Source organism: Neopsephotus bourkii, unplaced genomic scaffold (assembly GCF_033783945.1).
Source record: "Neopsephotus bourkii isolate Nb327-2 ecotype Australia unplaced genomic scaffold, CSIRO-AGI_Nbou_v1 NB_398, whole genome shotgun sequence".
Classification (NCBI taxonomy): domain Eukaryota; kingdom Metazoa; phylum Chordata; class Aves; order Psittaciformes; family Psittacidae; genus Neopsephotus; species Neopsephotus bourkii.
The window spans coordinates 2,047,337-2,074,015 of NW_026900902.1; the positions used below are offsets into that span (position 1 = coordinate 2,047,337).

The 26,679-nt window shown below is 37.6% G+C and overlaps 1 protein-coding gene across 4 annotated transcripts in view; it reads right to left on the bottom strand.

The window, feature by feature from the left end:
- PCCA (propionyl-CoA carboxylase subunit alpha) overlaps nucleotides 1-26,679 on the bottom strand; it is a 275,758-nt gene that overhangs the window by 160,806 nt on the left and 88,273 nt on the right. For 2 of the 4 annotated variants that reach the window (XM_061349291.1, XM_061349290.1), the window contains exons 10-13: nucleotides 21,867-21,969; nucleotides 17,016-17,110; nucleotides 11,396-11,546; nucleotides 906-1,049 (exon numbers count right to left, since the gene is read on the bottom strand). In XM_061349291.1, the coding sequence (XP_061205275.1) occupies nucleotides 906-1,049; nucleotides 11,396-11,546; nucleotides 17,016-17,110; nucleotides 21,867-21,969 (493 nt within the window). Of the gene's footprint in view, nucleotides 1-905; nucleotides 1,050-11,395; nucleotides 11,547-12,187; nucleotides 12,906-17,015; nucleotides 17,111-21,866; nucleotides 21,970-26,679 lie in introns of those variants that run through there. The other 2 variants (XM_061349292.1, XM_061349293.1) reach the window with 2 other exon arrangements.

Genomic DNA, 26,679 nt, shown 5'->3' on the forward strand with positions numbered 1-26,679 from the left:
AACTTCCATGCCAATCACGGGGCAAGTATTTATTATTTATCAGAACAGTCCATATAACTTGTAATCAGTATAGCAAATTGAGGATTACATGCATGAAGAGAAAGAATAAAACCAACATAAAGTAAGATGCCTTTCATCACAAAAGCCACAATAGTTGGAAGGGAAAAAAGACATCTCGAGGTGCTGAATTACTTCTGAAAAAACCTATTACCTAAAACATTCCTAAAACAAAATGAAGGAAGCTAGGGATAATTTTTAATTCACACTTCTTGGTTTTCATGCACCAAAAATGGCAGCAAAAAGACATTACCTTGAAATGTCTTAAACATGCTTGAAAATGGCTCTTACATTTTAGTAAGCTTTTTTTAAGGTGAGATAGTCATACCATAATTATAAAGTTATTATCTTGCAATGCACTTTGAAAGTTTGTCCTATAAACTCTTGTTTCAGAAGACATGTAAGTTGCTTTTTCAACAACCTATTTAAACGCTTTAATACAACAAAACCTCTGTAAGCCGCTGAAGTTTATCTGTCTTCTTATGCCAACAAGTTTCACATGCACAAGTTAAGAAACCTGGAAACAGCAGTTAACTGTAGCAAGTAGCTCCAGCACTGCACTAAACATGGACAAAACATACAGTAAATATCCTTAGAAATAAACCTTAATTGACTTTTACCTTTTTTTATTTTTATTTCAGAAAAAGCTACATTGAAATATACATTGCATTTTTAATTAAATAAAAATTCTACAATTCTACAAAATTTCATTAACCATTTGTGTTGCATACTCTTAAATTGTGACTTTCATATGATATTCCTTGACTTCACCTTGGCATCTATCCACACCCGGGTATTATTACTCACAATTCAGCCACCTACCTCCCTCCCCGCTACCACTCATTTACCTCAGCATAAACTCGACATTCAACCGCCCAGCCGTTGATGGGAATATCAGCCTGTTTGTGCCTGAGAGGGTAACCCTTAGCAACACGGATCATTTCTTGGACTAAGTCCAGGCCAGTAATGCATTCTGTGACGGGATGTTCAACCTGCAAGGTCAAGAACTGTCAGTCAATAGGTAACAAAAAACAACAACAACAAAAAAATCCCTCTCCATAAACAACCACAGATAAACAAGAAATTAGATCAGCCAAGGAACAGACAAAGAATACATTCCGGTCTTGGTCTTTTTTCCCAAAAAAACTGACAAACATCAACGAATACTGTCTTTGCAGGGACAACCCAGAAAATAATTAGGAAATTACAATGACTAGAAGCAGCATACAAAAGGAAAACTAGACAGAACACTTTAGGAGGGTCTGGGGGTTTGTAGGGGTTTGGTTTGGTTTCTTTTTTCATTTATTTTACAAATTCAAATGTACCTGGTGATGATGAGTTATTTCTCATTTGTTCAGAAGCTTTTCCCATGCAATTTTGTTTTAAAAAGACTTGCACTGTAGCCATAAGTATATTTTAACTGAAAATCTCCAAGTAGCTGATAATGAACCCATTCTGCTACACTTCACATGGCACATACAGGACCTGCTCACAATTTTCTATAGAACAAGCCTACCCTAAATCTCACCCATTCGCCTGCTTTCACTAACCTGTCCTGACAAGCAACCAGATTAGCGTAATCTTGCATCAGCGCAGTGTAGCAGAAATGAGCAGATGGATTCTTCAATATTTCCCCCCCCCTCCAGACTTATCTGTTTAGTGCTTAGCATGCACAATAGCTGGGCTGGACCAGCAAAGTCACTCTGCGCTCTCAGCAAATTGCTGCTAAGGGCTTTGGATGATGCTGCCATGGGAATACCCGTCGTTCAAGCTAACCCGGCATGTGCGTACAAGCATGCACACATGTGCGCGCATATGCACATACACACACACTCTTTTTCCTTGAAATGGGGATCTAAATGGACATATTTATTAACTTTAAAAATACCCTTTAACTAGGCAGTGTACAGCAAGAAAGCAAGCAAAGATAGGAGGGTGCATCACATAGATCAAGTAAAAAATAGGCATGCTAAAAGCATCTTCACACAGAGACATCTATTAGACTTTCCATATTGAAATTACAACAGAACTGACACTTTTATTATAAAGTGTTTGCGCTCCAAGGGCTAAAACACCTCAAGAAAACACACTTCACAATGGTTTCTCTATCATGAGATGTCACACTGTGTACATTTTGTGACACAGGAAAAGGTCAGTGACCAAATCACTTGTCTTTCTTCCTTCAAGTACACTAGCATTAAGAAAAATATTTAGTCACTAGTGTAATCTTTTGGCTTATCAGAACAAGTAGATGCTTTGGTCTTTAAGAAAAAAGCTTTGTAAAAATAAACAGATGGCACCCATAATTAGCCCTGCGTGTGCTGTGAGTTTGTTTAGAGTTTCAACAACATTTTAAGACGTTTTGACATAATTTTAATGACAAATCATCACTGAAACAAGCACCTATTCTTTGAAGGATAAGTGACATTGAAATGGGAATTTGATTATACAGTTTAGGATGCACCTTTGGGATTCAATCTTGATTCTACCTAACACAAGATATTGTCCAGCATGTCAAGCTTAATAATAGTATTTCAAGAATCTATGGAAGATCTTAGTATCTATCCTGCAGTGTTAAATTGAAGCAATTCAATTTCTATTAAGACTTGAAGTTTCTATTAAAACTCTCTAAGTTACTTACCACACATTCGTGTTTGGACAACAGAACTTACTCTCTTATTTTGGAATTCAAGTTTTAAAAATTACCTTTGAGTTTAGAACACATCTTGAATACTAACATTCCAGGTAATTAAATTACAACATTCTTTCTTTTTTTCTTTTTATTACAAAGACATTTGCATTATTTAGTTATACTGTCATTTATCTTGGATAGCAATTGGCATTCCAGATTCAATAGCTTCATTGTTGTTTTCAGCTTTATTGTTGATGATCAAAATAGGATGGAATGTTTCTGGAAAGAAAAATATTTTTGTTGTTCGGTTCTTACGACTGACAAACATTTATTTAATCCATTCTTCAGTACAGATCTTTGACTTGGTCAATATTTTCTTCTGTTTCTTCAAAATACTCCCTTTGTGTCTGCACATAAAACAGCATTCAGAAAATATGACGAGGAAAATTTTTTGAGGTTTTCTTGGGGGTAAGAAGTTGTTTTGCTTTCTTTCAGGCCTGTGCTTCAGCAAGTGCTATTTAGGCATAATGTAGACAGTACCAACCATATCCCTAATTTGAGGGTACCAAATACATTTTGAACGAATTTTGGTATACATTAAGACTATAAGATAACCAAAATGGGGCAGAGAATTTTAACCTTGAAATCCTGGTTAGCTTCTTTGTAAATTTAACCTTTCAGTGAGGTGCGTGGACCAAATTGCATGGTTTTGCCATTTTCTTTTGGCAAGGAGGGGGCAGGAGGGGCCAGTATTTTAAGCAATATTCACAATATGCTTTGGTGTACAGTGCAAAAGGGCTTTAATCAAGCAGCAATGCCATAACCTGGTCAAGCTAGCACTCTGAAATGGGGTTTTGGAGGTACAAGAATCCAACCAACAGAGAGATACATGCAGGATCTGAAATTAAAACTCTAACCTTTTCCAAAGCAAGGAAGGACAGGAGTAGGAAAAGTGAAAAGATTAGACCCCCTCTTCTCTCTCCCCTTCCCCCAAAAAAAACACACAGACATCATCATCCCCTATTTACAAAAGCTCTACAATAACTGTTTCAGCTATTTGACTAACATAATTGTAATTTTTTTAAAAATAACTATTAAAGGCTAGGCTTTAAACACTTTTTTACTTTTCAGCCTTCTACTTCAGGTGCCACTCTTGGTTTGCCTGCCTGATGTATCTTCTTCTATTAACTTTATGCTGTATCTCTTCTCAATCAGCAGCCTTTACTTGCCATTTTATAGATGCTAAGCCAAGGACTGAATTTTTAGAGATCAATGCAAGTATGACCACAAAGAGAGCTGAATCCCTCTCAGTTCATCAACACCTCAATGTTGTAGTCAGCTGACTACAGCCATACTCAATTTTGTAGTCAGCTGATCCAAGATCTTACCAATGAAACCCTAGTCAATAAGGTAAGAGCCAATGTTCATATGGTTACGAGATAGTTGGTAAATTCACACATTTGTGTCTGTCCTTAACACAAAAGGCAAAACCAGACATGTCTGCAGCAAGCAATCTAAGGATCATAGCTATATCATCAAAACAGTTGTACCTTATTCTCAACAGGTCAAGCAAAAAAATTGATCAGCAATACCTCCCAATTAGTTATCTGCCAAAAGTATCACTTTTACTACCAGTTCCTTTACTTACACCAAAGTCTGGTCGTACACAATTTACGAGTCATCATTTCAACGCAAGTAAGATACACATCACCTTTAAAAAGTCTTACTCCCCATCTTCTGTGATACACACACACACCTCTTCCCCTAAAAAATGCCACTTACGTTCCTGCTTTCAAGTCTATAAAGCCATACCTGTTATAGCTAGCAACATCCATACATGGTAAAGTGCTGCCCCTTCATATGGGATCTGCTCTTCTACAGACATCTCACAGCAGTTAAGATTCCCTGTGTGCATTAAAAGTGGTTTTGCTTCCCCAACCTCTTCCAGTTTGTACAGCAAGAGACGCTAGTGGCAAAGCCCATGAGAAAATAATAACTAATAATACATGGTGAAGCAGGTACAAAAGAGCTAGGGGAACCTGCCAACATCGCAGTCTAGCTATCATCCATGCCCCGAACAGCATGGAGAAGCTGCTAGTTCTCCTCCTGTTCTGTGACTGCCAACACTCTTAAAACTTTACCATACTTGGGTTTATCCACAGCTACAAAAATAGTCATGCAGTTTCTACAAATAGCTGGAGGTAAATTAGCAATGACTTATATTCCCCTTATATTCATGGGAATCATTTCAGGACACATTTTTACCAAGACCATCAAGGTACTCAGATCTAATAGCAAACAATTCTGGATACTCTCACAAATCGCTCTCTTGCCCCTGTGTGCATAAGGCACCAAGTTACTCACAATTTGGAGTGTTCAAGCAGACTACAGTGGCCAAGAAAATCTAAATTTCAGTAGACTTAAAACTATAGCTTGCAAAACTCCTACCACTGTAAGTCCCTAGTTGGTGTCAGATACTCCTTTACATTCAGATAAATAATCTCAAAACTAACTTTCAATATACACCTCAGTGTCCAGGAAACATGATTCACCTGGAGTCCCACAGGCTTTTCTGCTGCAGCCAAATTCAGTATCAACTGACCCAAACCCACCAACTTACAGATGCTCCTCAATCCCCTTTACTCCAGTAAGTCTGGTTTCTATTTCGGTGAACTGAACAACCACAGAGGTGCACACATGTTCTGCTCTTCAAGCATGCCAGCTTCCTGACTACTATGAGCAGGAGCACTCTGAGGTCACATCTTCTTTCTGCAAAAGAGTTCATGTGTATATGGGGTTTGGGAGCACACAGGAAAAACAGCTTTTCAGAAAGGCTGCTGGAGAACAGACAACAGTTGGAATAATGCACAGAATGAACAGAGAGTACACAGGAATATATAACAGGCAATCCCTTTTGTTGTCCTTTTCCATAGACATAGCATGCCATACCAGTTGCTGTTTATTTTGTTATTTATCAGTGTGTGATCAAAGAACTGAGTTCAACCAGAACTACAAAAACTTTCCATCAACTAAGATGCTCAGACAGACTTCTACTGTTGTTTCCTCCGTAAGATGCTATAGAAATAAAGATTAATGTACAGGCATTTGGTACCAACTAATTTTTTAATCGTAGCATATAATAACTCTGAAAAGAAATGTAACCTACTTCCTCATAGGAATTTATCTTCCAATAATCATTAATTCAGTTTTCTCAATTTTAATTTGCAAGGTTTTTTATCTTTAGCATACTGGACAGACGCAGGTAAGAAAACACCTACATAGCCTATGAATACTGAATCTGTCTCCTCTGTATTTTAAATGAACAGCACATACTTTATATCAACAAATTATTTAGCTCACAATTTCAACATAACTTTCTCAATAAACACACTTCAAAAAAAACAATCTCACAATTCAGTAATTCTGCATAATTTTGTTTCCTCTACATACTCCACATTATAAATAAATTTGTACTCACAAGACCTACACTGTCTTTCCTAAAAATGCAATCCCTGCTTTCACTGTATTTAGCAGCAGTATTAAAGCCCTCTGCTAGAGTACTTCGTTCAAGATGGTTCTGGTCACACTGCAGCCAATCTTGATTTGCTTTACATCAAATTCACCAAAGGAAAGAAACTATTGTGCCCTTTGAAGAATGATCTTTTGTTCCTCTACTTATTAAAAATGGAGGGGAGCCTCCTTTTTCTCTACTTTATAAATAGTATTTTATGATAGTTATGTGGTAACATCATCTCTAAGATATCGCTCCATGCCCTGGCAGCACTGTTAATGGCATCTTTCAGATTCAATGACTTACACAAACAATGTTGTTCTCTTCTGTCAACAACAATTAGCAATGCTTTTCTGTAGTTCTTTTGGGAAGCCTGAAAAGCAGACAACCAGTAGCTACATAATGGAAGTTGCATTAGGAGGCAAGAATGTGGCAAAAATCTGGTTAACTGTTGTCGGCTGACCCTCTTGTGTGAAGAAGTGTTATTTGGCAGCAAAATCACCTTTTCTTTCGGTTCTAAAAATGGCCATGAACAGCTGGTATAAACTGTGTGCAGAATGGATTCTGGTGGGCTTAGGGGATTGGTAATGGGATAAGAGACCTTTCACCTTTAGGTCAGTAGTTCAAATTCAGCCCAGGTTAGCGGCAATTGAAAGTCTTTACCATCTGACACTGTTTGTTAGCCTACTTAAAATGACTGAAGCAAAGTGTCACAGTAAAACATGATTCCAGTATTAAGAAATATGAAGAGTCTCAGCAAACAGCAGAAACAGTCACTTGAGACTTTACTTTGAAATCTCTCCATTCAGACTCAGCAGAAATCTGCTCCTCTGCCTCCTGACAGCCCCTTTCACTGCTCCCATACTCCAGCTCACCTATCACAATTTATCCTCTAGGCAGCTACATACACCCAAACAGCAAAACTACCTCTTGCTGTCCCATGGGTTTGCTATGGATACCAAAGTCAGCACCTCTCTGTGGTTTTAGCTGGCAATCCAGACTCAGCTCATCACTTTGCGATTTGTATTTTGCCACTGCTGTTTATATAGTGCAGCTGCAGAATTTTCCAGCACTTCTCTCCTTCACTGAGCAAACATGTAGCAGGTGCTGCCTAATGATGTGCAACAGAATATAGACACCACTAAGAAAATGTTAGAACCAGGAGTTCATAAGCAGTGAAGCTCCAGACAATCACCAGCTGGATTTCTACATATTTCTAGACATTTCCCAACCATGCTCTTTATTACTTTCATGAGTCGACAAACAGACAAAAAGGAAGGTAGAAAGAGATATATTGCACATAATAATTCTCCCTCTGTCTTTTACACTTCCAGTTCTGCACAAAGACAAAGCTCTGGAATATATCATTTTCCAGGGCTCAGTAAAATCTGACAAAAAACATTGAAAGTGGTGAACAAAATATCTTAACACTGGGTAATGTTTTATGGGTGTATGGAAGTTTATTTACATTCGCCTTATGCCTTAGAATCAAGTTACTTTAAAAGAACTTGAAAACATTTAATATAAAATAAATACTCTCACTACAAATGTAAAATAAAAACATACAGATATGCCACTTGCTTTCAATAAATCTTTTACAGGTTGACAAAATATTCTACAAAATTAACTTTCATTCCCTAAAAAGTTATGACAAAAACATTCAAACTGTTACATGGGAAAAAACACACTGCTATTCAAAATACCATATTTCTCAACTCCACTGTGCTGAATACAGTCTATACAAATGATCTTTTCAATTGGATCACTCTAAGCAAATTTGGTCATGTTTTGAGGAGGGAGCGCTCACTTGTTACTTAAACTGCACACCCCATCGGGGAGGCACAAGGCTGGGAATAGACCTGAGTCACAAATGTATAAACTGCATTGAAGGCGAGTACTCTCCTCACACTGATCCTTGTACTTCTCTCACGTCTTCTCAAGCCAACAAGGGATACTTCTCATCTACAGATACTACAGGATTCCAGAGTATGTGATATTTACCCTTTGCTGTTACTGCTTAGCCATCCCACACACCCATACATTAACAGATATTCTTTATTTACAGGAGGTAGATTCTCTTCCTGTCAAGTCAAAGAGACGTATTTCTCATCTTCCAGTGAAAAGCAGAAGACACTTTCCTAGCGAAAGCCAGCACTTCTGATGGCAGCATGATAAGGAGATTTTGACACAATTTAGAAGTTAGAAAGGCTATCAATCTAAGCGGTCAGAAATTTTTATGTCAAAGCTCTTATGTGGCTATTTTGGACTATGCCCTTGAAACGGCTAATGACAACTAGGTAACACAAAGCACGCCACAGCAGCTATAAAGAATTAGATATTCAACACATGGTGTGCCTCAGCAATCTGAATAGTAGTAGCTGCCTGAAAACCAAAAGCGCCCTAAATGACAACATACAGACGTTCTCTTGTAGCTGCTAGGGCATACATCTGTACATTTTCTTGTGGAAAGTAAGAATAACTAGTTTTTCTATGCAATTATTCAATCTTGTGTCTCATCAGCTAGCCTCTGAAAAATGACAGAAAAGTAGATAGAACAAAAAGAACATTGCCAACAGCAAAGAACATTCTAGCTGAATCACTTGGAGAGAGTGAAACATCTGTAACACATTTGTGTAGCATACAAGAGACACAATGGAGCTGATTCACCAACCTTTTTTTGCCTTCCAATCTCACACTGGATTGCAACAACACTTAACACAAAAATTAAATAAAACATGAACTTCCTGTAAGGTACAATTTATACTTTTTTGCAGGACTATACGGCAGAAAAGGTATATTCCCAAAGAGTTCCCTAAAAAGACAGCCAAGTAATAATACAAGTCTCAATTACTGCAAAATTAGTTACAAAAAACACTGGAAGATATCTGACAGATAGACCAAAGGGAGGGATGAAGAAATCAGCAGGCAGTGAAAAGTATTGGGTACAGTTTAGTTACCTTTACACAAGCATATTCTTAAGTAAAAAGGCTACAGTGATCTGATTAGAGATTGCTGAAACATTAAAACACATGGGAAATTGCATAATCTAGTCAACATGTTCTGATGATGCTGACAAGTAGCTCTGTCTGTAATGCACACTGAAAAAGACTTTAGTAGCATTATTTATGGACCAGGTACCCATCATTTGTATAAGTTCTTCCAGGTGTGAAGTGTTCAGCAAAACCAGGGCAAGGGAGCCTGTTAGCCACTGTTCACAGTTAGGAGATGCAAAAGGCTGAAGCAATACAGGGACATCTGGAGACTCTCCTGGTTCTGAAGCTAAATCTTCATGAGCTTCATTACGGTTTCTATGTTTGGCTCTTAATGGAAGGCAGCTAGTATGAGATGTTAGTTGTATAACTGTTAGCTGAACAAAAAGTAAAGCTTGAGACTGGAGAGAAGTGACAGATCAAACATGTAAGCCTGGGGAACAATCAGAGAAAATTAGTACTCTCTAGCCTCAAACTGAAATGCTAATTAGAGACAATACACAGACAGGATAGAGGAATTAGCGAATATCTGCGCAACTACTGTAATTTAAGATTAGTAAATTTCTTTGAGGGTTGCAAAGAATGAGTCTGCTGTTACAGGGGACTGTCAGGCTTAGGCTTAGGCTATCTTTCAGAAGGAGTCTTTAAAGTCCTTGAAGATGGAATTGTGAAAGCTTTCTTACTGCATATGTGGAGACCTCTACAATTAAGCAAGTTTGATGTCTGGGACTTTGAACACTTACCACTAGGCACTGCAGGGGGAAGACATCACAAAACAGCAAAGATAACATCTTGAAAACAAATTACAGAAAGGACTTCATGGATACTTCATCCCTAATTGCATTTAGGAATTGATGGACAATAATATACAAGGATAGCAAGGAAATGTTTCTGAACTTCCAGAGGGCTATGCACAACATCATACATTAATTTTCTTCTATGTCAGCAGAACATGGAGAGGCATTAAGAAGCATTCTCTCAAAAACTACAAGATTGAGAAAAATGTAAATTACGACCAAAGAGACAGAAATTCGTCATCATATTTTAATGAACTACACATTGCCATTAACCAGCACCTTCTAACTGAATCTCAGGTAGAGCGGATTGTACTTAGGAAACTTCTAACAAAAGCATGTGAAATAGAACTGTCATGACCAATTCCAAAAACACTGCTGCCTGGCAAGGCAAGGCAAATTTTAACAGCAGTCTTCTCCTAGCACAGGGGAGGACTGCAACGCTCCCAAATCCTCTCTCACTTTTTTACCCAAAGCATAAATTTACCCAGCCATTATACAAAGTCATACAAAGATGTCAGAATTCTGAGGATCTCTTTATGCCCTATCCCCGCGTATATGTAAAAGCAGCAGGCAGAATACCTCCCAGAAAAAAAACAGAATAAGCAGCTATTCACTTTGGTGCTTGATTCCACATTTCTGTCATTATTTAATGAAATGAGCAAAGGACAATAAGGACAATTGAATTTACTTGGTGACAAGAAGAACTGTCTTCCTGTCTTTGAGAATGATACCCAGACTTCAAGTTATATGCCTGTTTTCTTAGATTATGACCAGAAATTCATTATAACAGTCAAATAAGAGGTAGAGGGCTTTTTTCCATAAAACACTGCTTATCCATTCATTGGCAGTGTACATTATAACATCTAGTACTGACTACACATGCTGTTACAAAAATCCTACACCATGTCAGCATGCTTTTTACACAGATGCATTCCAGTCACAACTTCAATCATATGCAGATTGCTGGTGGGTTTATTGCTGATGCACACATATAGTTTTAATCACCCTCCTAGAGAAACTCAGCAAGCAACCATCAAAGTATAAAAAATAAAAAAGAAACTTCAGGGACCAGTGGGGAAAAGCATCAGAGCACAGTGGCTAGCCACTTACTGTGAACTCACAGTGGCACTTAACAGTGACCTCTTGCAAGGTCTTTAGGTCAAGTGTAACAAAGAGCAAAAGCTCTGAACGCTTACTTGAGTGCTGTGCAAGGGCTCACTGCTGCAAAATCTTGTATATGCAGGCTTATTTAAGTGAGTAGATCTTTTAAGTTCAGTGGGAAGTACTCACATGAGTCAAGTTAGTTATGTTTAAGTCTTTGCAGGAGCAGACCCCTAACTATGGAAGGAGGTTATGTTCTGTTTTTTTAAATAACACTTTTCTGAATCTGAAGAGCTGTTTTTCTTACCTGAAGTCTAGTATTCATTTCCAAGAAGTAGAAATTCTTACTGGAGTCCACAAGGAATTCTACTGTTCCAGCAGAGGAATATTTTACTGCTTTGGCAAGAGCTACTGCTTGCTCTCCCATTGCTCTTCGAGTTTCAGGGTCTAGGAAAGTGCTACAATACAGAAAGAATGCCTTTTTTTTAGTTAAAAAAAATAATTAAATCATTTAATCTTCTGCTTAAACTACCACCAAAAGAGGACAGCATCATTATTAAAGTTAGGAACATGTCAAAACTGTCAAATAGATGCCTTTACATTTATATTACTACTAAATAGCTATACTGCATGCTTTGCAATTACTGCTAATGTACAGGAAATTCACGACAAATAACAGTATTCCCTAAAATACAAAATAACAGAACACAACTTTTTTAGAACACTAAGATTTATAATAATGCAAGTTAAATGAAAATAAATACATACAAATTCATGATACTTTAGAAAGCATATATTTTTGAAAAAACAAACAAACAACCCTATAACTAAAAAATCCATCCAATGAAAATATGAGTGCCAAAATACAAGACAGGAGGTCTAAGGGGAATTTGTTTTCTGACTGAATTAAAACAGCATGGACATTTCACTGATATTTTAACCAATGAAGAAGTTCTGGAAAATAATGAAGTATTTATTCAGTCTTCTTATGTGAGATTGCAATGAAGAAAATTTGGGCATCCATAATATTTAACTAAAACACTACCAACACCATCATAACTTAAACCTTAATATCCTGTATTTCTTCTCTTAGCTTTACCCGTAACCTGAAGAGTAGTTATCCATGTTTGTTAATTGCAATTCATTCCATTCCACATATCCTGGACACACTCAAAAGCACTCAAAATGCAGCTCGGCTACCACCTCAGAGGCCCCTGTGAGCACCACCCAAATACCAGATGTTCTTATTCTAGAAGTGCAACATGTCCCTTCCACTGGTCCAGTGAATCAAAAGACTCGTGTTGGTCTCCTCTGTCCTATAAATTCAGTTATTCAAATTAAGCTATGCAGATTATTAATTTAGAGCTAGAAAAATTTCTGTGGCTTTCCATCAAAGCTGTGAAACCTGTTGCTCCTCACCCTGATACGCTGACCTTCAATGAAAGACAACATGTAGTTCATCTTACGTAAGCTCATAAATATGCTTATTATATTTCAGTGGTGATGCACATTTGGCATATAACTCAGTTATCATTTTAAAAGTACTTTTGTAAGGGAATAGGAATCACTTCTACCTTGTCTCTATGTTATGGTTTAAAACTAAAATAACAAATATTCCCTATTTCTTAGAGGTGTCTTTAACAGTGGGTCCTAATTCTGCAAAGCAGCAATCAGCAGCCTCCACCTACCTGAAGTGTAGGTCAATGTGACATCAAAGTCAATGAAGCTCCATCTGGGGCCCAGGACTGCACTCAAATAGAAGCCAGTGCTGGGTCAGGACTTATCTTTCAGTACTATGGTGGTTTTCACTGAGACCTGAACTCACAGAAGAGCTAAGAGACTGCTACCACAACAAATATTTGACATGACACAAAAAGTGAGGAAATATCTAGGCAAACTAGGATAGAATTCTTTTCTTTATGGCAAAAGTGCTACTTTGCACCTCCATCCTTCAAGTGCTGACACAGGGAGATTCTGACAGACAGCAGGGCAGGCTTTTTCTTTCTTGGCAAATAACAGGATCAACAGGAAAAGAAAATCAAGTCTGATCCAAAGAAAGCTTCAAGATCCTACACCAGATCGAAGGAAAAAACAGAACACATGCAAAACTATGTCGTACCTGCCAAAAGTAGGCACTGGTAATGCAGAAGGGTTTCATAATATTCCTTATTTTGATTCAATAAGAGGATAATACATTACACAAAATCAACAATCTATAATTCAATGTGGGGTTTCTGCAAGGCTTTGATCATGAAAGGTCAATGAGTGGCTTATGAAGAACAGAAGCTTTTCAGTATCGGCTTCACATTCTATTTCTAGAATAACCATTATTACTTCTTATACAGATGAAAGACAGTTACTCCCCTTTATTACAGTGGTGTCCTCACTATGTTTGTTAAACGTAGGTCTGAGATCTCTCTGTTCACCTCCTGCTGTAGCCAAAGAATGGAACAGAGGTGTCACACTGCTAAACTTGATCTCTGCCACATGGTTAAGCTTTATGCTCTAAAATGACTGGATCATCCCTGCAATCATCTAGGTTAATTAACCAAAGCTTTCCTATTCCCCTCCACCACTTTATCTTTCATATACATTGTTTCTGCCTTCTCTAACAATGCATCTTTTACAACTGAAATAACTCTTGTCCTATCTCATTAGGCATCACTTGTGAAAACACAGCATTTTAAACCTGATTTCCAATCTTTTTCTCACACATACACCTGTTTTTCTTTCAACCAAATAGCTCCTGTGGCAGCATGAAGGCTACAAAACAAAAAAGATTCACAAGATAAAAGCACCAAAAAGAAAATATAAGATCACAGCTGACACTTAACTCATAAGATATTCATCAAGCTATTGCAAATTTGATCAAAGACAATACAATTGGTTTGTGCCATTGTTTCTACAGCCAGGGATGAGCCAAATGGGCAAAATGTTACCTCCCCACTTCTAGCCCATCAGATAATGTTTCACAAAGTACTTCCATCACCTTCACTTACAGATATGGTTGAGAATTTGAAAGGTACAGTTACACTGTCAGTGGAAATTAACTGCCCAGCTTCAAAAAAATACAATAAAATTCAGTAACAGCTACCCTTCCTCTGAAGATACCACTATACTGGCAGAGAACAGTACTTTCAGTTTCTAAATGTCAAGGTCAGCCTATCTGCTCTCAAGAAATAGTTAGGCATACTGTTTATTCAAAAAAATTATCTACAAAAAACATTCTCCTTCAAGATACCTATTAGGTACTACAACGGCACAGGTAAAAATGCTAAAGTATTTGAGAACACAGTTTTGCCCGTAAGTCTAAACTGGCCACCTATGAATCACATACACAGTCACAGTCAGAACAAGCTTGCTGTTTCTCTTAACCCCAAATCCTTCAAGGATTTCTAGACAGTGATAGAAAATCATAGAATCATAGAATGGTTTTGGGTTGGAAGGGACCTTAAAGATCATCTAGTTCCAACCCCTAGTTTCAACACCTTCCACTAGACCAGGTTACTCAAAGTCCCATCCAACCTGGCCTTGAACACTTCCAGAGATGGGACAGCCACAGATTCTCTATGCAACTTTCAGCCTTTGTGGTGAAATGAGAAGCCAACAGCATCTTCCAAAGAGGTGTGAAGCTAGAAGCAAAGAAAATTACTGTAAATCTCTGGAATTTTGCATAGCACTAACTTCTGCCCTGAACTAACTAAAGTACTGGTGATGATCCGACATTTCTTACTGTCTGTGATTCCAAGAACAGAGAGAGTAGGACAACTGCTAAGATTCAAACATGAAGTGATCCTGTAATTTCAACAGTTGCAGACTTAGCTTTAAGAAAATAATAGAGATTATTCTCAAAGCCAAAAGGCCCTCAACAATCAATCTCTCAAACTAGACACTTAGGAAAATACCATGATAGGAAAAAAAGTAAATCAAAAGAAGCTCAAGAAGAGGCCAAAGCCAAAAGCCTTAGATTGTACAAAAGACAAACAAACATTTTGCCCTATAGTATTCCTATCTCCTGGGCTTCACAGAACGGTTAGGGTTGAAAAGGACCTTAAGTCCTTTAGTTCCAACCCCCTTGAACATTTGAATACTTCCAAGGATGGGACAGACACAGCTTCTCAGAGCAGCCTGTTCCAGTGCCTCACCACACTCAGAGTAAAGAATTTCTTCATTATATCTAACCTAAATCTCCCCTGAAAGACATTAAAAAGCAAAAAAAAATCCAGGAAAAAAAAAAAACACCATCAAAAAACCAAACAGCTTCAACCTCTCAGAGCTTTTATGGGCAGCTATCATTTAAAACAGGAAAAAAAAAAAAGGAGAGTACATTTCCTCCACCCAGCCATACAAGAAAAGGTGTTTCCAGGAGTCATTAAGCAATGACACTAATGGAAACAGCACTCACAGGAATGGCTAACTTCAGGCTTTAGGGTTTCTACTATGTCTCACAGAAGTCAGTACCCTGCTTATCTGCAACTATCATGTAACCCTTTGTAAATAAATGGATTCTGCAGCCAACTGCAAGTGGCTGTAAGGCAGATAAGGCTTCCAAAGCTGTCAATAAGTCTGGCAGAGTCTAAAGCATTCAACAAGAAAGAAAGAGTTTTCATGCCAAATTTTGGAAGCTATTGACTTGTGAATACTCTTTCATGTGAGTTACAGGAGGGGATGAGGAAACTTACTGACAGCTCCAATACAGAAGCCCAAGAAAGTTAAAAGGCTGGTATTTCTGAGGAAAGAAAACACTCTGATCACAGTTGCCTGGTGAGAGAAAGACACATCACTCTCCCTTTAGCTGACCACATGCATAGAGAATGAGCAGGCAGTAGTTGCAGGCAGCACTTCACACGTAGTCCTGAGGCAAAAAAGTCTTCTAAGTGCTTAGGTATATGTATATGCACATGCACATTGTTTCAGGACCTGAAGAATTCACATTTCACAAACAAAACCATAGTAAGATATTTAGGCATAAGGCTTCTGAGAAACCCACAATCACTACCAGGAAGTAAAAAGAGCTATTTGAGCATTTATTAGTGGGTTTGTATGATTAGATTTAAGGTTTGTTTTGTAACTTAAAATCTAGGTCCTAAACAGTGCCAGTGCCACAATTACAATTCAACATTCATTTATATGCTGCCTGCAAATAAACATCATTTGAACGATGTACTTTTCCTCACATCCTGAATTATTGCATCACATAGTTCTGTGCTATAAAATAATGGTAAAGTCATCCCAGCTGGTGAACACATTACACTGGGAATTCCCACAGGTAGTGATATACCTATGTCTGGTTTTCCAAAATCGGAACTTCCTTCTGCCTCTTTTATTACACGAATTCTCTGATGAATGCCATGCAACAGAAAACACAGCAAGACCATACCTTGCACAATGGCAGTGTATTTCAGCCCTATTTGAAACCAGTGGGGTTAAGATTATTTAGTACTTTTGAGTTACTGTTTCTATGTCTTACTACATCTATAGTTTATTGCCATCAGTGGCATTAAAAGTGGCACAGAGAATATAATACTTCATGCTTCATTTCAAACAGAAATTAAAAGTATTATGTGGCCCTCTCACGATGCTTGTAACAGTCAAATATCTGTATCTGTGATAAAATGAATACTGTTTCCATATTTTATTTTACTCTTAAATCTAAAAGCTGAGTGGCAAAGGAAAACTAACTCAGACATATTAAGAAAGCTATCTCATATACCACATGTATTTGAGTGTTATAATACATATACATATTATACAAGATCATGAAAAACAACATTCAGATTGTATTATGACAAATGAATATAGCTTAAACATTTATTTATTTTCTTTGTGATTTTTAACAGAATAAAATTTGCTTCCATTTGTACAAGCAGCTTTCCAAAAGTGCTTTCAGTAACTATAAAGCTTCATCAAGAGTCTAGTATACTTACCTTGGTGCTTCCTCCACAACTTTTTGGTTTCTCCTTTGAATGGAGCACTCCCTTTCATTCAACCACAAGGCATTACCATGCTTATCTGCCAAAATCTGAAACAGTAACATGCTGCTATTAACAAGACAGATGTATGTATATTTTGATATTAGACTATTATCTAGCATTCAGTTAGTTTAGTTTAAAAATACTTTTTTTTCAAACCTAGACATAAGGGTTGGGAAAACTGCTAGTGTACAAAATGAATTTTATATGGAATAGTAATTGAATGCTCCTTCAAATTCTGAGTAGGATTATTTTAAGGCCTCTATAGAGAGTTTATAAATTGCAAAACAACACTCACTTCAAAATTTTTAAGAAGCTCCTAGAAGTTCAGAAATCAGAAGACGGAAATAAAATTAAAACCACATTTTCAAGCATATAAATTTGTATTGCATAATGAAATCACTCAGAAGCAATATCTTGTGTCAACGGAAGAGAGAAAAATCTCAAAAATGCCAAATTTTGCTCCTGAATTACACACGAAAGTTCTCAGAAAAATGGCTAATGGAGCTTTCTTAGTAGGCAAACCACAGCACCCTGTCTAAAGACAGGGAAAAGGAGAAAAAGATCTTCAGAAACTTTGAAATCTTTTATTAAAGAAAATAAGACTTGCTACTTCTCAGTACTTTCAGTGTAAATTAAAACAGTAGTTTCAAAGAATTTCTTAAAAATTGGGTTTCAGCTACAGTTCTGTCTACAGTTTCAGTTCATGGAAGAGTTAAAACATACACACAAGTAGCTAGATCCAACTACCAAAATCACACATCAGAAAAAAGAAAAAAAATAAAATAAAATAGAACTCCCAATAGACACTGAAACTTCAAACTGGAAGGGAAAGTAAGAAAAGGCAGTCTATCCTGTTTTGAAATTGACTGTACCATGCAGCCATTCCCAATATCTGGATAGCAGATTTGAGGATTCAAGACTTCTTCTTATGATTTTATACTCTACAGTAATTCTTGGAACAATTTCTCTCATTGAAGATCACACTGGCTCTCTTTCTTCCTTATGAATTTTTCTCTCTAATCCATTTTTTTGTCATTTATCTTCCTGGTCTAATCTGCAGGAACCTCTGCCAATATTCATGCTTCATTCTTTAATAGTGAAGTTCTACACTGAAAACTGACAACATAGAAAAAAAGGAGACAATCTTCCTCAAGCTGTGTGAATTCAACCATATCTACTCACATTTGTGACAATGAATCTGTATTATTTATTATTCCTTTCACCACAGAGTGAGTATAGCACTAAGCAAGATGAATTCCTGCATCTATGACACCAATGTTTGCTGATGCATGAATAATCTGGGTAGATGTGACTGAAAACAAGGCACTGTGCAGCATCAGATCCAGAGTGCTCCACACCCTGTAGTACAGATGTTATCTTTTCCTCAGAAACTCTTGTTGGGGTCCCACAAATTTACAGAGCTTTCTAAGGAAAAAAAATCCTCTCCAAAGAGTTCTAAAAGATCAAGGATTTCAATATTTCCTGAACTACAGTGTGTCCCAGAACCCTCTTTTCTGCCCAGAGGGAAGTTTAGCAGCACCAGCAGCAGCAGGGTACTCCAGCCAACTCTATAGTAACCCATTTGGGAAGACCAAAGGATTTTTAATTGGGTTTTTTTGTTTTTTTTTTTTTTTTTAATATTAGAACAGTACCTTTAGGGCACAGCATGGTACTCACTGAGAAAATAGCTGTCCTGTAAGTAGGATGATTCCTTGCGAGCATTTCTGTTTCATTGTTAGAAAGACTACAACTTCCCACAGAATCCAGCCTCATAAAAACAAACAAAACAAAAAGTCCTGGAATATTTCAATTAAAAAGAGAGTTCCTGTGCTTCTCTCTCTGTGTATATTCCTGAAGAGGATAATAAAATATTTTTCAAGCCAACTAGTAAATATTTTCTTTGACTTCAGGACATTTCTTATATCCAATTTACTATCTGCCATCTGGACCTTAAAATAAATGTTTTTCCATTATCAGTTAGCACAGCTCAAAAAGAGACATGAACGAACATTCACTATTAAAATGCAATTATAAATAGAATAAGCCAAACAACATCTAGTGTTAGGCTTTTGCTTTCATTTTGGGTCCACTGCTTTCATTATCAGAAATTAAAGAAGATACTTTCTTCTTTAAAGAAAGTAAATTTCGTAAAAAAGTTACAGAATGTTGAAATCATCTCCTCTGAGATGACATTAGATTCCAGTACACACCTCACTAAAAATGTGTGTCACAGCTACAGCTTCTTTTCTAAATATCTAAATACTCTTCAAAGACAACTTCCTGATTTATGGGATTATATGATTATTACATTAGTATATGCTATGTACATATATATGCCAAACTAATTAAATATAATGTATCACAACCTTTCTTACATGATTCAACTAAATTCTATTTCCAGTTGTGAAATTGATATTTAGCCAAGTAATAGTTAGGCATTCCATGTACTCTTACTTTAAACTCAGGTCCTTTATATCAGATATTTCAGGAGAACAAGACTTCAAATCAGTTCAAGCATAAAGTCTATTTGAACTCTATTTTCCTGTTAATTGTTTTCATCTTTTCTCATGTTTTACAAAGTGATTGTTTTATAGCTAGACACAGGAAACCCCTTATTTAACAAATTTAGGTACCAATGCTTTGGAGCTATATGGGAATGTTAAAAAAAAAGTTCTATTTAAAAGTTACTGCTAAATTAATAAATATTTGGCATCTGGTCTCAAAGTGTTTGTATATTCAGCAGTTTGAAAATGAACCAAAGCCAGTGTCCTAAAGCTGATTAGAACATGAAGTTAAAATGATACGCTATCATATTGTTAAAAGGTACCATCAAAGTGTTCGTGTAAGGAAAACAACACTCATTGTACACTTATTATAAATAAAACTATAAATTATTAATAGCAAAGCTATTTTGTTTAATCTAGATAAAATTATTTAACAGTTTTTAAATACAGTACTGCCTTTTTTTTTCTTGAGGCAACCCTTTTTAAATCTAAAGGAATCAAGACATTGCAAAATATGCCCACAACTCATGAAAGTATGGAGGAATCAATCTTATCTAACTTTAGTCATCAAAGAGTCAGTAGGAACAGCTGAAGCTCCCAAATCTACAAGGACTGAAATAAATGTATCTTTAACATATACTGATTTGTATACAAAAAAAAAGTAACAAACATCAAAAATTATTAGCCATGATGACAGAATATAGGAAGATGCTGTAGAAATCTGACCCCTTCTGTAACATAAGATCAATGCCGAAACTAAATGCTCACTATACACCTTTCCATGACCCTTCAAAAGAGAATAGGTTTGGGTTAAAATTTCATTTTTACAGACTGTTTCTTCATTTCTGCCCCGGTGAGACCCCACCTGCAGCACTGCATCCACCTCTGGAGTCCTCAGTACAAGACAGGCATGGACCTTTTGGAACAGGTCAAGAGGAGGGCCACAGAGATCAGTGCATCTCTCCTACAAAGGCAGGCTGAGAGAGTTGGGGTTGTTCAGCCTGAAGAAAAGAAGACTCTGAGGAGAACTTATTGTAGCCTTTGAATACTTAAAGGGAGCTTATAAGAAAGATGAGACTTCTTACAAGGGTTTGTAGTGATAGGATAAGGGATAATAGCTTTAAACTACAAGAGAATAGATTTATACTAGATATAAGGAAGGAATTTTTTATGATGGGAGTGGTGAAACACTGGAAGAGGTTGCCCAGACAGGTTGTACATGACCCATTCCTGGAAACATTCAAGGCCAAGTTGGAGAGGACTCTGAGCAACCTGATCTAGTTCAAGATGCCCCATCTAGTTGAAGATGTGGAATGGACTAGATTACCTTTAAGGTCCCTTACAACCCGAACTATTCTATGATATACAGTAAGTTAGTCTGTGTACATAAATAAAAACACAGGAAGTATCAGACTGTAGGAATATATGTGGTGGAATAAAAGTGTTAAATATTTCTCTCTTAAAAATCATTCCATGCTGATCAAATTTACTGTTGTTTCATTCAGCTACTGAGCTACTGTCAGAATACTTTAGGCTCTCACTTCAAAACTGTTCAGGAAACTGATACACTCCATATAGATTTCTAAACAGGAAAGATTATTTCAAGGCCATGGAGAAACCCAATTTAGTTGCCTGCGTAAGATCAAACACGTCATAGAATTTAAAATCATACTTTTCTTAAAGAGTTTGGTCCAAAAAAAAGTCTTGCTTTGCATTAGCACATCTGGGTTAACACTAGATCCAATCAAAAATATAAATGGTCACAATGCAGAATTTAAGGAGAACACAGCCAATTTTGAAGCACAAACTGCCCAAAGTGGGACACAAATCCTCCTGAGTTCCCTAGTAACATTAGATACTTTGGAACATACTCCAACATACTGACAAAAACAACCAGAAGTTGGAAGAAAAATGTTAAGCACAGCAGCACATGAACTCCTACATCCTCTGCTGCACTCAAGCACTGCAATCAGGACCCAGAGTTCAAGCTCCAGTCACTAACAGATATCTGTAGACAGATGCCTACAACTGTGGTTTCTTTTTTTCTTTCCCCCAACAAACTGAGCAGAGTTCACTGTCTTCCTGCTAAAGAAAGGGTAAGGAATAAAAACAGGAAGGCTGTATTGTGCATGATAGCCATGTAGTTTGAGCAATGGCCCAAGACACAGGAAAACACAAGACCATATGCCTTTTTTAGCTGAGTGTTTGAAAAGTTTTGAACTTTGATTAATTTATGACTTCAGATCTTGTTAAATAAATAAACAATAATTAATAATAGTAATAATAATACACTACAAACCTGGATTTCTATGTGACGAGGGTTATCAATGAACTTTTCTATCAGTAAGCGATCATCGCCGAAACTTGAAGCAGCTTCTTGAGATGAAAACCTAAAACCTTCCCTTAAAAAATGGAAACACAAAGAATAATCTGTATTTTTAAAAGTTAAATCAAGCTCTGAAGTATACAAGAACACTTATTCATTCCAGTCATCTGGCAGTTTTCATCAATCAACACATACATCAAAAACCAAATGTAACCCTTTTTTCTCCCTTTTTTTTTGCAAAGACCAAAAAAAAAAAAACAAAAAAAAACAAACCTAACCAAAAAAAAAAACCCTCAAAGCACAGAAAATTTCAATGTGCTTACAAACTCTGGGGATTTACAAAAATTATTCAAATGAATTTTCCTTGTTGGCATTTTCTTCTGCAAAAGTAATAAAGTAATCAGGTTTTAAAACCCAGTAATTACAAAGTACTTGTTATACAGAAGTAGAGGTGATGCTCACCATTATTTAAGGTATACAGGCCTCTTAATACTCAGGAATAGCAGAGGTTAGTTGCACATTAATTAGATGAAAGAACCGCAGATGTAATATTGCAGACCTTGTAAATTCATTCACTGAACACACAACCCAAAGATGTAATACTTCGCTTTATAGAGGATTCCAGCTGTACCGCTAGTTTTCCCTACATTAAAGCATAACTAAGTTTACACTGCACGTCCCATATATTTCCCTCTGTTTTCTCTAATATGTATGTAATTACTCAAATATTATAAGATGCTATAATTATTAATTTTATTTTTCATGGCAGAAAGAGTACTCCTATGGGGCATAGCTGCTGACTATGAACTTCATATTCAGCTTTCTAAGGACTAAATGTACCATAAAGCAGGGACCCAGAGGCTCCATGGAAGTCTTATACAGGCTCTTTAACTGGTATATTAGTCCCATTTATGTTGATACATATGGAAAGTTCAGGGTCTGGAATAAGAATTGCAGCACAACTGAGTTGAAGTTTCCATGCTCTCCATCTCTGTAATCTAGTTCAATTCCACAAAGAAAATGCAGACAACCGAACTACCAGATAGGTAAATTCAAGTATAGAGATGCTTGCATTTAAAGGGTTTTTTTCCACCTTCTTTCAAGATTGTGGAATAATATGCGTTATAATTTTGAGAGATTCTACTCAATGTACAATCTTTCTTAAATTCGTATTTAATTTCAACATGTTGAATTACTTAAAAAAAAAAAGAGGACATAAAAAATTGTGGTTCTGTACATTGCCTGATCTGTCCAATAAACCTACGTGATATAACAAACAGCCAGACAGTGTTTCTTACTGAAACAGACTTAGAGCTATTTTAACTCCTATATCAAAGGCTCTGTTTCCTTTTGTAAACATTCGATCAGACAGTTTTATACACAATTGACTATTTTTCCTTCATTGAAGTATGTGCTAATTAGAAATCTAATCTGCAATACTTGCTAAAAAAAAAAGTCAGGTACCTAATTATCTAATCCATACATCTGTAAATTTTTCAAATTATATATAACAGGAATTACTATCTCAGGTATTCTGACCTTGTTCGCACCTTACGAAACTGTGCAGTTGTATTTGTTCAGCAAAAAAGATTACCATTACTAGCACTTCACTAGTGCTAGAAGAGAATCTGTATTTGAAGCACTGTCCTTTCACCAAGCAATAGCCCTACAGAGCCTCACTGCAAGGAAGATGCTCCTCACACAGCACAACCACACTAATATGTGCGACCAAGTCCAAAACTTGCCAGACCAAGCTAACCCCAGAAGAGAAGTGTGGGTGAAACGGAGACAGGGAAGCCTGAGCTTACTGCCCCTGCCTAGGCCCAGGTGCAGTTTACCCTATAAACACCAGGTTATCTGCAGCCTAATCAAGCCCTGATGTTTGACAAGACACAATCATTCAGGCTGATGTACTTCACCTATGTGAAGACCACTGTTGATAACTCTACACTACGACTCGACGTAAAAGGCACTCTTTGGTCAGAAGATTTGCAAGAAGGGGCTCTGCACAGACCCACACTCCAAAGACTGTCTACTAACACAGCCATCTCCGCATCTCCCAGTACCAGCCACATGGCCTAGACAGAGGAGCAGGGAGGACAGACTGTGCCTTAGGCATTACTGAGCACCCTATGCTACAGGAACAACAGCTGAGCCAGTATGCAAGGAGTATAGCAAAGAGCAGCCACTACCAGGGGCTTTGGCAGGAGATACTGTTGATAGTTCCTCATAAGATGGGGCTGCGGGTAGAAGTAGTTTTGACAGCAGAGCATGAGAGGGGAGGCAGACTGGCATTTTGGTTGCAAGTTATTTATTTATTCAGTCAAAATGTTAAGGGTTTTGATAGATTCTCAGTAACTTTTAGCGGCAGGTTTTTGCTGGGTTTTTTTCTTATATACAGATTTGCTGCTTTTAGGTGTTTCTATGATCTTCTGCTAGCTGTTTCCCATATTAAACAGACCGATTCATGATGAAAAGGGTCCCATAGCTGCCTGCAGAAGGACAACTCATGCCCCAAGTCAGCCACCTGGAGACACACACTGCCATGGAGTCAGTAAGCACGTATGGCATTATGCAGTACACATGGTGACTCCACAGCCCTGGCTGCACTAGTACCTGTCGCACATCAGATGACTTGACCTAAGTTGGGCTTGAAGCAGCTGGATGAAAGGCCACCACAGTCCATGCCTAAGGCAGGCAGGGAATGCCAACGCCTCTCCTCAGGGACAGGGTGGGTCATGCTGGTGACAGCTGCACACTAATAAAGCTTGGAGGCATCAAGGGGCAAGGACTAAATCAAAAGGTCCACCTCAAGTAACTGTACATAAAGGCATATAACCAAGGAAAGAAGCAGGATCTGGAGTCTGCATGCAAGCATAGAACTGCAACATCCTTAGAATAGCTGACATGGCCACACAACTGCAGCAAATGGCTACCCAATCTTTAAGACAAGCAGTAGGATAGGTTTGCCCTTTTTATGAAGCAGCAGATCAAATATATGATCTCTTCTTGGGAAAGAGCATACAGGGTAAGAATTGGAAGAAAGAGGCCAGTAGGGATAATACTGCAGTTCAAATTTGTTAACAGCTCACCTATTCAAGCTGACAAAAATGGACAAATACTTCTTCAAGCAACTCAGAATCTCTGAAACCTCAAGTGTTTGTGTAGCTTTGGGGATTTTTTTTTTGGGCTATGTGTTGGTTGGGAGAGGTGTGGTTTTGGTTTGTTAGTAGTTGGGGGAGGTGTGGGAGAGTTTGGGGGCAGTGGTCTGCTGTCTGGGTAGGGCTTTTTAGGGTCTTTGTTTTTGGGTTGTTTTTTTTTTTTTTAATAGGTAACTCAGCTGGGGCTGTTGAACCTGAAAAACATGGCTCAATCACATCTAACAGCAACCTTCCAGTACTTTGAGATGCTTTGCAAGACAACGATGCCACGCTCTTTATTGCAGTGCACAGCAGAGAAAAAATGAGACAGGGCCCATAAATTGAACTGCGGAGTTTCTAAATGTATGCAAGGAAAAAAAGTGACTGCAAAGAACTGAAAAATGGGGCAGCCTGTTCATAGAGGCTGTGGAAACAGAATGCAAGACCCAACAGGGCAAAGCTCTAAGCAACCAGTTTCAAATTGAATATTGATCCAGTTCAGAGGATGAAGCTGAACAAGATGATGGCCCTAGGTCCCTTCAAATATGCATGATTCTATAAGAACAGGATGCCTTTAAAGAGTCCCCTGTCTCTCTACAGTACTTTTTTTCCCCACAATGAAGTACAGGTTACACAAAAGCATTTACTGATCTTGGCACAAGCTTTCTTGTGGCTGTCTGAAGTGAAATAGCCCATGTCAACTTTCTGCATCTAGCTTCAAGATCAGCATTGCTGCTTCAATTAAAACAACCTTTTTCTTTGGAAGCAGACAGACACTAACAAAAGACTGCAGTCATTATGCAATATTTCAGTTTCTAATATAAGGAAAGGCTGAGGGAGCTGGGCCTGTTCAGCCTGGAGAAGGCTTAGGGGGAATCTGATCAACATGCATAACTATCTGAAGGGAGGGTGTTAAAAGGATGGGGCCCGCCTCTCCTCAGTGGTGCCAGGCAATACGACAAGAGGCAACAAGCATAAACTAAAACACAGGATAGTCCACCTGAGCTTCTTTACTGTGAGGATGACCTAGCACTGGAATAGGTTGCCCAGAGAGGCTGCAGAGTTTCCACCCCTGGAGAAGTTCAAGAGCCATCAACACAATCCCAAAGAATGTGCTCTACCTGACCCTGTGTAAGGAGAGAAGTTGGATTAGATGAGCTCCAGTGGTCCCTTCCAGCCTCAACCATTCTGGGATTCTGTGTATTTTCTTTTCAAGGCCAGAACTGGAAAGACCATCTAGTTATAAACTATGTTAGATAACTATTAGTACAGTGGAATCCCTCTAAAACCATGAATGGTAAGTTAAGCAACCAATAAATACACAAACAATATTTTATTTTACAGAAATAACAATATCCATTGCTGCAGCCTGATTAGATTTAAAATAAAAGTATCTAGCCACAGCATTTTCCATCTGTTCACACATGCAGCTGCTAGCATGGAAATCTGTGTTTAAAAAAGAACAGATACAGTTCTTAGGAAACCCTGTTCTTCACTGATCCAACTGACTCTTTCTCCTGACCTTAAGACTACTACCTCACATACCCCTACAGGGCAGTCCAAGGATGTCAAACCCACACACTCCCATCTTTGCAAAGCAGCCTCACAGGACAAGTGCACTGCTTTGGGAAGGTAATAAAACTTAA